Source organism: Phocoena phocoena, chromosome 9 (assembly GCF_963924675.1).
Source record: "Phocoena phocoena chromosome 9, mPhoPho1.1, whole genome shotgun sequence".
Taxonomy (NCBI): Eukaryota; Metazoa; Chordata; class Mammalia; order Artiodactyla; family Phocoenidae; genus Phocoena; species Phocoena phocoena.
Window position 1 is genome coordinate 101,584,857 of NC_089227.1, and position 14,167 is coordinate 101,599,023.

The 14,167-nt window shown below is 46.6% G+C and overlaps 1 protein-coding gene across 1 annotated transcript; it reads right to left on the bottom strand.

The window, feature by feature from the left end:
* Positions 1-537: 537 nt before the first annotated feature.
* On the bottom strand, positions 538-1,557 carry LOC136128001 (dentin sialophosphoprotein-like). The gene has a single exon (XM_065883631.1). The coding sequence runs from the start codon at positions 1,555-1,557 to the stop codon at positions 538-540; it is 1,020 nt and encodes a 339-aa protein (XP_065739703.1).
* Between the last annotated feature and the right edge of the window lie 12,610 nt (positions 1,558-14,167).

Here is a 14,167-nt window from a genome sequence, read left to right on the forward strand (position 1 = left end):
AATAAATAAATAAATTATAAAATAACGGCTGTACCAAGTTAGATTTTAAAAGAACGAGTGCTGGTGGCTTCAGAATATCCGGGAGGGCCAGAACACAATCATCAGGAGAAATGCCTGGAAGCCAACCAGAAATGCAGAAGCACTGGCCCAGCCCACCATGTAGCTCCTGCCCTTGCTGCTACAGCCTGAAAAAAACACAAGCCTGCAACCCTGTGCTGCGCCAGATGACTTCTCAGGATGGGGCTCCTCCTTCCCATTGCTGCCTCCTGCCTGGGCAGACCCTGGTCCCATGCGGCACGCCAGCTGCAAGGCCATCTGGGAAAGGCCATCTATGTCTGCCTGGGTGGACGCACCCTCTGGGGTAGACCTGTCATCTGGGGTAGACGTGTCCCCCTAGGTGGATGTCTCCTTCTGGGTAGACGTGTCCCCCAGGGTGGATGTTTCTTCCTGGGTGGATGTGTCCTCCTGGGTGGATGTCTCCTCCGGGGTAGACGCATGCCCCTAGGTGGATGCGTCCCCCTGGGTGGATGTGACCTCCTAGGTAGATGTGTCCCCCTGGGTGGACGTTTCTTCCTGGGTGGATGCATCCCCCTGGGTGGACGTGTCCTCCTGGGTGGACGTGTCCTCCTGGGTGAATGTGTCCCCCTGGGTGGACGTGTCCTCCTGGGTGGACGTGTCCTCCTGGGTAGACGTGTCCTCTGGGGTGGACGTGTCCTCCTGGGTAGACGTGTCCTCCGGGGTGGACGTGTCCTCCTGGGTGAATGTGTCCCCCTGGGTGGACTTGTCCTCCTGGGTAGATGTGTCCTCCGGGGTGGACGTGTCCTCCTGGGTGGACGTGTCCTCCTGGGTGGATGTGTCCTCCTGGGTGGACGTGTCCTCCTGGGTGGATGTGTCCTCCTGGGTGGATGTGTCCCCCTGGGTGGACGTGTCCTCCTGGGTAGATGTGTCCTCCGGAGTGGACGTGTCCTCCTGGGTAGACGTGTCCTCCGGGGTGGACGTGTCCTCCTGGGTGAATGTGTCCCCCTGGGTGGACTTGTCCTCCTGGGTAGATGTGTCCTCCGGGGTGGACGTGTCCTCCTGGGTGGACGTGTCCCCCTGGGTGAACGTGTCCCCCTGGGTGGACGTGTCCTCCTGGGTGGATGTGTCCTTCTGGGTGGACGTGTCCTCCTGGGTGGATGTGTCCTCCTGGGTGGATGTGTCCCCCTGGGTGGACGTGTCCTCCTGGGTAGATGTGTCCTCCGGGGTGGACGTGTCCTCCTGGGTAGATGTGTCCTCTGGGGTGGACATGTCCTCCTGGGTAGATGTGTCCTCTGGGGTGGACGTGTCCTCCTGGGTGGATGTGTCCCCCTGGGTGGACGTGTCCTCCTGGGTAGATGTGTCCTCCGGGGTGGACGTGTCCTCCTGGGTAGATGTGTCCTCTGGGGTGGACATGTCCTCCTGGGTAGATGTGTCCTCTGGGGTGGACGTGTCCTCCTGGGTAGACGTGTCCTCCAGGGTGGACGTGTCCTCCTGGGTAGATGTGTCCTCCGGGGTGGACGTGTCCTCCTGGGTGGACATGTCCTGGGTGGGTGGCTCATGCTGCTGTGTCTGGGAGAAGGCAGTTGCAATGCCCAGTTCACTTCAGGCTTCCTCAGACTCCAGCTCTTTTTCTCCGTACATGTGTTACCAGTCTGATCCTAAATATGGTGATTTATTTCCTTCGTCAGTGCATCTGAACTCTGTCTCTGAAGCTGTTAAAATGAAAGCAAATTGAGTTCCTCTCCGGAAGCAGCACATATGTGGAAGAGGCTGAACTCAGGGACCAAAGAACTGAAAGAACAAGAGAAACGATTGTGTGGGAAGGACATGCTGGATCCTCTGTCTCCTTTGTCAGAAGATGCAAGGACATAGATTTGCTAGTTTCAAATTTGGTAAAGTTGTATTTTTAATAGGATCAAATTCTTTTAATCACTTTAGAAATGACAGTGTTATCCAGTAATGAAGAACTGGGAGCAGAAGCTCCCCAGGTCAGCTGAAGACAGAGGCTCGATTTTACTATTAGATTGGAACATGAGATGTACTAAGGATAAGAGCAGGGAAGAAACAGAAAGGAAGAATTTAAACTGCTCTTGTAGTAGCTCTATGACTACTTCTTCAGGGTGAATAATGATTCCCATCAGGCAAGTAAGAAAATATTCCCATTTCATGAATCTAATTATCTACAAACAAGATTTCAGGGGTAGAGGAGGTTGGTTAAAAATACTTAGTGTAGGGACTTCCCTGGCGGTCCAGTGGTTAAGACTTCGCCTTCCAATGCAGGGGGTGCGGGCTTGATCCCTGGTCGGGGAGCTAAGATCCCACATGCCTCGGGGCCAAAACACCAAAACATAAAACATAAGCAATACTGTAACAAATTCAATAAAGATTTAAAAAATGGTCCACATCAAAAAATCTTAAAAAATCCCCACAACTTAGTGTAGAAGCCTGTTTTCTTCCCCTTCATATCTTTATCAGTCTAATGTAAGAGTGGAGCTTTTATTTGTAAATAAAAGAATCTACTTACTTTGACTGCTTGTGAAAAAAACAGTAGTAGTTATCACTAGTAGTTTCAATACATAAGGTTTTATTTTTTCCTGTAGGCAGGCCCTCCATGGCTGGCATCACAATTTCCCTGAGGGCCTCGGGGACATGCTCCTCCAAACGTTCTGGCCTGCAGTCCCTAGACTGTGGCCCTGGTCCTCATAGCCCAAAGTAGTGGCTGGAGTGCCAGCTGACACACGTGCTTTCCAGCCAGCAGGATGAAGAAAGTGGCTAGAAAGGGAGTGACTCCTCCCTCTTCAGGATATTTCACGGAAGCACCATCCAGCACTTTCTTGAACTTGATTGCGTGGCAATAACCACCTGCCAGCGACGGTGGTAAATGGAGTCGTGTGGCTGGGGGACAGTGGGCTCAGCTAAAACTCTGTTCCATGACTAAAAAATAGGAGAGTGGATGTTGGGCATTGATGAGCAGTCTCTGTCACAGCTGAGCTGAAGGATCAGTTTTTATAGATTTCTTTTTAAAAAGGGTGGACTGATGCTTCAAGGACAATAGGGCCTCCTCTCCTGGCCTAAGTGCTTCAGAGCTGCCCCTGCCCCGAGATCCCACATGTGTTGACATCAATCTCCATTTCCCAAGAGTCGGGTTGGTCGCTTCAAGGAGCACCGACGAGGTTTTCAGGCCTCTTTTCTTTGATCTTAGCCTAAGGAAATAGGACACTTTCCCGGAAGATGCTCGTTGCTGGCTTTTAATTCCCCATGAACACAGACGATTCTGTCTTATTCGGCCCGTTGAGACTAGGAATGAGGTGATAGAAATAACAAGAAGAATCCTTCATTTTTATCTTATACTATCAGTCTCCCTCCTTATTCCCCTTTCCCTCTGCCTCTACTGTTTAAAGCAAATAAAACAAATTAAAACAAAGCGCCTGTGTGAGTCTCCCAGGGCTGCTGGCACAAACTATCACAAACTGGGTTGATTAAAGAACAGACATCTATTCTTTCCCAGTTCTGGAGGCTGGAAGTCCAAGATCAAGGTGTTGGCAGGGCCAGGCTCCCTCTTCTGGCTTCTGGTGGTGGCCATCGTCCTTGGCCTTTCTTGGGTCGCAGCTGCATCACTCCAGCCTCTGTCTCTGCCACCCCATGGTCACCTGCCCTCTGGTGTCTGTCTTCACATGGCTTTCTCCTGCATCTCTTCTCCTTTTTTTTTTTTTTTTGCTGAGCTGTGCGGCTTGTGAGATCTTAGTTCCCCAGCCAGGGGTTGAACCCAGGGCCATGGCAAAGAAAGCACTGAGTCCTAACCACTGGACCACCAGGGAATTCCCTCTTCTCCCCTTCTTTTTTTTTTTCTTTCTTTCTTTTTTATTGATGTATAGTTGACTTACAATATTATACAAGTTACAGGTGTACAATATAGGGATATACAATTTTTTTGGTCAATCCCAAACTCTCTATCCCTCCCCCTGACCCTTCCCCCCAGTAACCATAAGTTCTCTGAGTCTGCGAGTCTGTTTCTGTTTTGTAAATAAGTTCATTTGTATTATTATTTTTTTAGATTCTGCATATAAGTGATATCATATGATATGTCTATTTCTCTGTCTGACTTAATTCACTCAGTATGACAATCTCTAGGTCCATCCATGTTGCTGCCAATGGCATTATTTCATTCTTTTTAATGGCTGAGTAATATTCCATTGTATATATATATACCACAACTTCTTTATCCATTCCTCTGTCGATGGACATTTAGGTTGCTTCCATGTCTTGGTTATTGTAAACAGCGCTGCAATGAACATTGGGGTGCATGTATCCTTTCAGACCATGTTTTTCTCTGGGTATATGTCCAGGAGTGGACAGGACTGCAGGATCATATGGTAGCTCTATTTTTAGTTTTTTAAGGACCCTCCATACTGTTCTCCACAGTGGCTGCACCAACTTACATTCCCACCAGCAGTGCAGGAGGGTTCCCTTCTCTCCACACCCTCTCCAGCAGTTTGTTGTTTGTAGACTTTTTGATGATGGCCATTCTGACCGGTGTGAGGTGATACCTCATTGTAGTTTTGATTTGCATGTCTCTAATAATTAGCGATGTTGACCATCTTTTCATGTGCCTCTTGGCCTTCTGTATGTCTTCTTTGGAGAAACGTCTGTTTAGGTCTTCTGCCCATTTTTTTCTTGGGTTGTTTGTTTTGGTGATATTAAGCCTCATGAGCTGTTTGTAAATTTTGGAGACTAATCCCTTGTTGGTCACATCATTTGAAAATATTTTCTCCCAAACTGTGGGTTGTCTTTTCCTTTTGTTTATGGTTTCCTTTGCTGTGCAAAAACTTTGGAGTTTAATTAGGTCCCATTCATTTATTTTTGCTTGTACTTCCATTACTTGGGAGATGGATCAAAAAAGGTATTGCTGCGATTTATGTCAGAGAGTGTTCTGCCTGTGTTTTCCTCCAACAGTTTTATAATGTCTGGTCTCACATTTAGGTCTTTAATCAATTTTGAGTTTACTTGTGTGTATGGGGTTAAAGAATGTTCTAATTTCATTGTTTTATATGTAGCTGTGCAGTTTTCCAGCACCGTCTATAACTGAAGACATGAGAGATTCAGTTTCCTGTTGACCACATGAGAAATGAAGTCACTTATGTTACAGGGATGTGGGGAGAATCAAATAAGGGAACACGTAGAAGTGCTCTGTTGGCCGTCTGCATAATCACTGTTGTTATGATGGTGTCTAAAATTTTGCAGACGTCTGTGTAAAGGAGCATCATTCATGGAGCATTTGTTGACCAGAATAGTGGGTGGTAAGATATGGCTGCTGTTCTAAGCGTTTGCAGTTCTGATGCAGAGACAAGACATCCACATGACGTCATAAATAACACAAGGTCATGTGTAAGTGCTGGAGGATGCTAGGGGTCAGGCGCTCCAGTCAGCCTGGGCTGAGCATCTGTGGCGATCTGCAAGGGTGACCTAATCATTCAGACCCAATGGGAGGGGTATCAGAGGACTCACCAGGAAGGCTGCGTGCACAGATTGGATCGAGAAGATTAGAACACGATGGAGGAGTGGGTAATCAGTCTCTCTGAAATTCTAATTAGGGGCCGCAATTGGGATCTGTAGTTTTTTCTTCTGTGCCGTCTTGACAAAACCAATTAAGTCTTATTGCATCTATACATCACCACATGTACAGGCCATAAGCAGGTGAAGGCCTGTTTAACGTGTTGCCTTTTGGCTTTTAATGGAACATCCATTTATTCCTGTGTATTAAGCTCTTAGTGCGTATTGGATATTACCTTCCATTTTTCCGTCAAATCCCTCTCCCACTTCCCCTTTCTCAGGCATCAGGGAGGAGTCTCCTGTGACTTTAACAATGGTGAACGCGGGACCTCCAGGTAGTAGAGGAATGAACCAGGTGCTCACTAGACGTATGTTGGACCCTCCCAGAGCTTTCCGATTGAGTTATTAAATTCCTCAAGGTTTTAAAATTCTACAATCAAGCATCAGCTTTATTCCACAGTCTGTTAAGAAGTGGTCCCATTTACGAATATTACTCAGCCGTAAAAAGAATGAAATAATGCCATTTGCAGCTCCATGGATGGACTTTCTGATTGAGTTATTAAATTCCTCAAGGTTTTAAAATTCTACAGTCAAGCATCAACTTTATTAATTCCACAGTCTGTTAAGAAGTGGTCCCATTTAGGAATATTACTCAGCCATAAAAAAGAATGAAATAATGCCATTTGCAGCTCCATGGATGGACCTAGAGATGATCGTACTAAGTGAAGTAAGACAGAGAAAGACAAAAATCATACAATGCCGCTTATGTGTGGAATCTAAAATAAGACACAGATGAACTTATCTATGAAACAGAATCAGACTCACAGACATAGAGAACAGACTTGTGGTTGCCAAGGGGGAGAGGGGCTGGGGGAGGGATGGGGTGGGAGTTTGGCGTTAGCAGTTACAAACTATTATATAGAGAATGGATAAACAACAAGGTCCTACTGGAGAGCACAGGGAACTACATTCAATATCCTGTGATAAACCATAATGGAAAAGAATATAAAAATAGAATGTATATATATGTTTAACTGAATCACTTTGCTGTACAGCAGAAATTAGCAGAACATTGTAAATCAACTACACTTCAATAAAAAAAATAAACAAAGATGTCAGACCCAAAAGAAATGGTCCCATTGAGAACCTAATGGCGTAAGCCTTGTTCAAAGTGTACCCAAAGGCATTGGCAGATTAGATGAGCAGCCCTTTCTAAAACAGGGAAGGAAGAGTCATGGTACTTGTGATGGTTATTTTATGTGTCCACTTGGTTGGCCTCTGGTGCCCAGTTGTTTGGCCGAACACTAGTCTAGATGTTACCATGAAGGTGTTTTGTAGATGTGATTCACATCTACGATCAGCTGACATTAAAGAGATCACCCTCCCTGATGTGGTTGGGCTGCATCCCATCAACTGATGGCTTTACGAGCAAAAACTGAGGGTTTCTGGGGAAGAAGGAATTCTGCCGCAAGCCTGTTAACATAGACATCCTGCCTGAGTTTCCAGCTAGCCTGGCTGCCCTGCAGATTTCAGACTCAAGACTGTAACACCAACTCTTTCCTGACGTCCTAAATGGTCAGCCAACACTCTTAAGTTTCAGATGCGTGAAGTCCCTCCAATCATGTGAGCCAGTTCCTTAAAATAAATCCCTCTCTGGCCCCTGCCCTCACGTCCATGCACGTCTCCTATTGGACCTGCTATTGGAGCCCCGACTGACACACCTGACCTCCAACCCCCTCTCTTGGGCTCAGGGCATCCTGGGAAATTGCCGGCAATGCTTTCCTCCCGAGCCCGGACCCGGCCTTAGAATCACCCAGAGGATACTAGAGAGGGAACCTGTTTGCTTTTGTAATTCTAGGAGACATTCTTCATGGATGTTGACTAATAAATCAGTAATTGCTCTCGTATTAAGCACCAGTTAATTAAGTTTTCAGCTAATGTTTGTGGGCTTCTGATGCCACAGTACTCTGTTTAACAGTAAGGGATAAGAGATGGACAAGGTACAGAGCATGGAAAGATCTGGGCTGAGCTGGGAGCTCCTGGGGGCAGAGGCAAGGGAGTAGCCAGGGCAGGGAGGCATCACCAGTTCTCATGACCTCCACCACCTGCTACCCTTGATAAACCGCAGATACGGGAGGGAGGCAAGGTGGGATGCATGATGGACAGAGGGAGGGGACCGCGTAGGCACCTGTGAGCTTGAAGCCAGAGAAGCCTGGGTTCACAGCGTCAGAGGACGCGCCCACCCCATCCCCCTTTTTAATGCTAGTGATCGTCAAATGACCTCTTTGAGCCAACTCGATATTTCATGATGGCAGTCACTGGGTGATGAGGGAGTCAAGTCTTTAAGCGGAAAGGACAGTGGGCCAAGGAGGGTGTAGAAAGCAGTGATCGCGTTGTGCTCTGGCGTGTGGGAGGCTGCGGAGGTTGGGGGGTCTGGCTGAAATAACAAACGATGCCTTTAATAAAGGAGGAGGAGCTTTGAAATGAATAGCAGCCCAAGATTGGAGATTAATTTTTTAAGTGTTTTCTAACACGAAAAATGTAGCAAATCAATTCCGACCATTAGGAATTCGTGAAGACCTTCTAAGAAGAGCTCATTGCCAAAGGCAGATAAGGGAATTCGTGGTGGCTCTGAAGGCCTGGATACATGTGTCTCCAGGCATTAAGGGAATTGGCTTGCTTGCCTTTTGAACCCAAGTCGTCATCTTTGATATATCTCAGGGAACGTGCAGAGAAAGTCAATCTGGGTGAGGAAGCTGCATTCCCACCCCCACTGTGCCCTCACCCGGCCCAGCCCGGCGGCTCTGATGGGGCATCTAGGGGCGTGTGGTAACGGGCTGGGTCTGCATCCATCTGATGCTCCTGGGATGTGCTGACCTCCTGGATGGTGGCTACTGACCGCTGGCAGATGTGATGGGTCCGCTGCAAACGTGGACAGGAAGCAAAGGACTCGGGAGCCTTGGACACACGGGGATCTCCTGGGACTGGAAAAAGTGAACAGTGGGTCTTGGATCATCACACATCACAAACCAGGAACATTCGGACCGTGGGCTGCTAGCTCCTTTGGGGTTTTGGATCTAAAGCACAAACTCATGAAAATTCCCCCTTAATCTTTCTTTTCCTTAGTAATTTTTTTTTCATTTTTAAATAATATTTTTTATTGAAGTATAGTTGATTTACAATGTTGTGTTAATTTCTGCTGTACAGCAAAGTGACTCAGCTGTACATATATATATATATATACATTCTTTTTCATATTCTTTTCCATGATGGTTTATCACAGGATATTGAACATAGTTCCCTGTGTTCTACAGTAGGACCTTGTTGTTTATCCATACTACTTATAATAGTTTGCATCTGCTAATCCCAACCTCACACTCCATCCTTCCCCCAGCCTCCTCTCCCTTCCCCTTAATCTTAAGTTGTTCAAGCACACCGTTTAAACACGGGTAAAGGACCTTGGCCTCTAGCTTTGATGTCCTCAGACCCCTTCCTCTTCAGCACAAATCCTGCTTCAGCTCCTGGACCCCTGACACTGATGCTGGTCCCTCGTCATGGCCATCTCTGCCTGATTCACCTTCCTTTGGGTTTACTGCTCAGCTCTCGAGCTGTATGTTAAGTGCCTTGATGGTTGCAATTGTACTCTACTTTGTAAAGTTCAATAGTAAGTAGTGACGATGGCCATAGGTAGCGTTTACAGTGTGCCAGGGCCAGACATGGATCCATTTAATCCTGTTATAAGTGAGGACAGGCCCTGCATGTATTGAATGTTTGCTGTGTGCCAGACACTGAACCAGGCCATTCACCGTAGTTTGATTATATCATCCTCAGATCTACCGAGGGCCTAGTGTGTTGTTTTTTTAAAAATTGAAGTAAAGTCGATTTGCAGTGTTTACAATGCTGTGCTAGTTTCAGGTGTACAGCAGAGTGATTCAGTTATACATATATATACACAAACCAATTTTTTCAGATTCTTTTCCGTTATAGGTTATTACAAAATATTGAGTATAGTTCCCTGTGCTATACAGTAAGTCCTTGCTGTTTATCTATATAGTAGTCTGTGTATATGTTAATCCCAAACACCTAATTTATTCCTCCCCCCCTTTCCCCTTTGGGAACCGTAAGTGTGGTTCTATTTCTGTTTTGTATATAGTTCACTTGTATCTTTTTTTTTTTTTTTTAGATTCCACATCTGAGCGATATCATATGATATCTTTCTTTCTTTGTCTGGGCCTAGTGTTCTTATTCTCACGGGGGGCTGGGGGTGGGACCCCGTCAAGTAGGGAGCAAGTGGGGGAAGAGGAGGACTTAAATATACCAGGTCCTCGACCCGGAACCATAGACTGCCGGTCCCCAGGGACCTCCAGAACGGGAAGACCATGCATTGCTGTTGTGCGATCCCCTCAGTCTGAGGTACTTTGTTACGAGAGCCCTAGCAAACGAATACAGAATTCATGGTTCAGATGCTCAGAAACGCTGGTGCCTCCAAACCACCCCCAACGGCCTGTGTGCTGACTTTGACCACAGCAGCCTGTGATCCGTGGAGTCACATGCCAGGCTGCTTCGTAGAACCTTCCATGAACTTTCTCCTTGAATTGACCGGCGATCCTGGGGGTGGAGGGTTCTCAATATCTGCCCAACTAGCTTGGAAAAGAGGGAGAAGACTAGGACTTTGCTTAAGCCTAGAACAAGTATCTTCCCTTGGATGTCATCTGATGCCTTTTATTAAAAATTTTTTTTTGACTTTATTTTTTAATATAATTTTAAAGGGTACACTCCATTTACAGTAATTACGAAATATTGGCTCTATTCCCCGTGTTGTACAATACATCCTCGTAGCCTGTCTTTCACTCAGTAGTTTGCATGTCCCACTCCCCTATCCCTCTGTTGCCCTTCCCCCCTTCCCTCTCCCCACTGGTAGCCACTAGTTTGTTCTCCATATCCGTGAGTCCTGCTGTTTTTTCTTTATATTCACTGGTTTGTTGTATTTTTTAGAGTCCACATATAAGTGATGTCATACAGTGTTTGTCTTTCTCTGTCTGACTTATTTCACGTAGCACAGCACCAATAATTAATAATAATGACATGGATTGGTTTAAGCACTTATACTCTGCCAGGCACGGTTCTAAATGCTTTCTGTGATCAGTTCCTCTAATTCTGACAAAACCTTGTGAATTGCTATTGTCATGGCCAAACAGAAGCATGAAGAGGCACTTCCTGACTAGCATATACTTTAATAAACAACGTTGATTTTAGTTTTTTGCACCTGAAAGGCCTTAAAGATTAGTATTTGGTTTTTGTTTTCACTATTCAGATAAAATAATTCAGGCCCTTATCTCCAAAATTTGTGGGAGGTTTGGCATCTCATTGATATTTTGATGATTTTGTGGGCTGAGGGGGATATATACTCACATTTTTCCATGCATAGAAGTTGAAAATACTTATTTTAAAATTAGGGGTGGTGATAGAAAGGAAGCTGGGTGGAGACAAATCAATTAAGAACTTGGAAAGCCAGCTCAAGTAATCTGCCGTATTCATATTCTTCAATACCTTGCCCCAGCAAAAACATAAGCTATGCTGTACGTAATGAGATACTGTTCACATTTGGATTAAGGGATGGGTTTGCCAGGAACCTGACTGGGGTGCTGATCTAGAATATATATTTAGACAATATTTAAGTAACTCAGAAACACAGTACCCGCTTCCCCGTATCCTGACATAATGAACAAAATGTAAATTATTAGCCCCATTCATGCGATAATAGACTCATAAAACAATTCATTGCCGTCCACTCCAAATAGGGTAAAATGTTATATGACGCTCAAGGCATTTAATGAATGTCTTATTTGGAATATAAAGAGATATAATATGTTTACTAATAGAAAAGTCATTTCTTTCCACCTTTGCTAAATATACACTGGTCGAATGTTAAAGACTTGCTCTGGAGGGGCATCATAGTCCTAATTTTCTGGGCAGAACTTCATTTCTCTGTCTAGCTCTGTTTTACAGTGCACTGGGCTGGCCCCCAGCAGTGTCTGTGTTGATGTGCCCTCTTAACTCTCTTTCTGTACACCTTCCACATTCTGAGACCCCCCCATTGCTATTCCTCACATACCTGGCTTCCTAAAGCTGCTTTTGTGACCCTGAAGATTGCCCCAGTCAGCTTGCAAATGGGGTCACCAGAAAAAAACACAGGACACCCAGTTAAATGGAAATTTCTGATAAACAACAAATAATTTTTTAGCATAACTATGTCCCATGCAATATTTGCAGCACATTCCAAACATTGTATGGGACAAACTTACACTAAAAAGTTATTCATTGTTTACCTTAAACTGTTACTTTTGGCAACTTTCCTTGCCCTGGTAGACCTCAGTAGTGATTCTGAGTAATTTCTTGGTAGAAAGGTGTGTGTGTGTATGTGTGTTTGTGGTGGAAGTGTATAAATGACTGCTTGGTTGGGTAAGTTAATCTTTGGTTTATAATTTAACAACAAAATCATCTCTTAGTGAAAACAAGAATATGAATGGTAAGCCCACTGTGCAGAATGCTGTCCTGTACACATCGCTGGACACTTTGACGGTGCTTGTGAGAGGCGTGTCTCTTTTCCTTTATCAGTGAGCACACAAGAAGGTCAAGTGCCTGTTCTCCACATCCTGCTTCTCCAAACCATAGGAAGTTTTCTTTTGATGCAATCCACTCATGCCTTCCATTAATTAGTACATAACGGTGTTTAAAAGACCTGAGCTGAAAATCTGGAGGCCAAGATTTCAATCCTGGGTCCTCACTTATTAATTGTGTGAACCTCAGTGTATTTCTTTTTCTTTTTTTTTTTTTTTGCGGTACGCGGGCCTCTCACTGTTGTGGCCTCTCCCGTTGCGGAGCACAGGCTCCGGACGTGCAGGCTCAGTGGCCATGGCCCACGGGCCCAGCCGCTCTGCGGCATGTGGGATCTTCCCGGACCGGGGCACGAACCCGCGTCTCCTGCATCAGCAGGCGGACTCTCAACCACTGCTCCACCAGGGAAGCCCCTCAGTGTATTTCTTAACCTCTGACCCTGTTTCCTGGTCCCCAAACGGAGGATGTAAATTGAGCTGTCGAGGTTGCCGGGAGGAGGAAAGCTGATAGGGATGTGAGAGTGTGAGATGGGCCGTCTCTGGGTACTTGGTCCTTCGCTCTCTTCCCTGCCTTTGCTTTCCGACTGCTTAGGTTTCGGGGGTTGGGGGAGCGTCACGCGTCAAGATGTGTGATTCCGGATGCCCGCGGTCAGTCTGACCCTTGGAAGCAGGTTTCCAGGCCGCGTGTCCCATAGGCGGACACCAGAGGGCGTCCTAGCACCGCCGTCCGCTCTGGTCCTGGGCGGCTCGCGGATTCTGGCTCCGGGCTGAGCGCCGAGTGTGCGGGGCCCGCGTGGCTGCAAAGTGCTGCGCTCACGATCCATCCTCAGAGGGCAGTTCCGAGCTGAAATCTGAGGGAAGGGAGGACGGATTACATGCATTAACGCTTCCAGGTTATTTAAAAACCTTATCACAGCACGGAGTGGTAATGAACCAAATGGGATTTGGGTGACAGAGAGCAAACCATTTCACGATTTTACCTTCAGAGACAGTGTGCCCCTAAAACCCTCTTGGCTGTTTGGAAACAAGAACTCGGAGCCATAGGCCAAGCCTGGGTCCAAGGGCCCCCCCTCTCCCTTCTGGCCGCACACCCAGCTTTCTCACTGTGCGGAGGTGGACCCAGATGCCTGAACCCAGGAGGGCTGAGGTGACTGTCACCAAATCCTCGTGCTGGGGGGTCCAGGAGCCTCCCTGTCTCAGGGCTACAATTTTTTTTCTCTCTCTCTCTATCTCTCTCACCCCCCCACCCCCCTACCCCGTGACTCACCCACCAGAAGCCGCAACTCAGAGGGGGGCAAGGGGCTGCACCCCAACTGTAGGATTGACCCCGATGGTGAGAAAGGTCAGCTCAGCACAGGAGTTCGTTCGCACGATGGCGATTCTGAATAAGGAAGAGGATAGAGGATCAGTACTCACTGCTTAAGAAGGCATGAAGGTGTGTCATCCATTTAAGAAAGCTTTTAGCTTAAAATGGATAAAATAAGGTTTTGGTGAATGAATAAATGGAACTAATTGAGTCACCTAGAAATTTTACGTAAGGGACTATAGCTGAGAAGTTGCTGTGTTGATTCGTAAAGACAAAGGTCCTCTGTACTTTGCCGGCTCTAATGGATGGTAAGGATGAAAACGTTTCCGCAGTGCCTCTGGGAGTGAGTGTTATCAGGGAGTGGGCACGGGTGGGTGCGTGGGGATGGAGAGATGGCAGGAGGGTCCCTCCCCTCCATCCACCCGAGATGCTTCCCCCTCCTCTCCCTTCTCCATCCATCCCGTTTCTAACATCCGCTTTGCACTGTGGTGTGTGAGCCTGGATCATAGAAACCCCGTCCTTCACTTGCTACACCCAAGGTGCCCACCGCCTCACTGATGGGCTGGAGCTGCCTTACCATCTCACCTTGAATGCGCAGGTGCCCAGAAGGAAATATTCAGCACCTTCTCGACCCTTGAGATTTTGTAGTCTTATTAGGAAAACTATATACGTTAAT

What these genes read in the sequence shown, in the direction of transcription:
- LOC136128001 (XM_065883631.1), bottom strand. Translation starts at nt 1,557, where the DNA reads ATGTCCACCCAGGAGGACACGTCCACCCCGGAGGACACATCTACCCAG.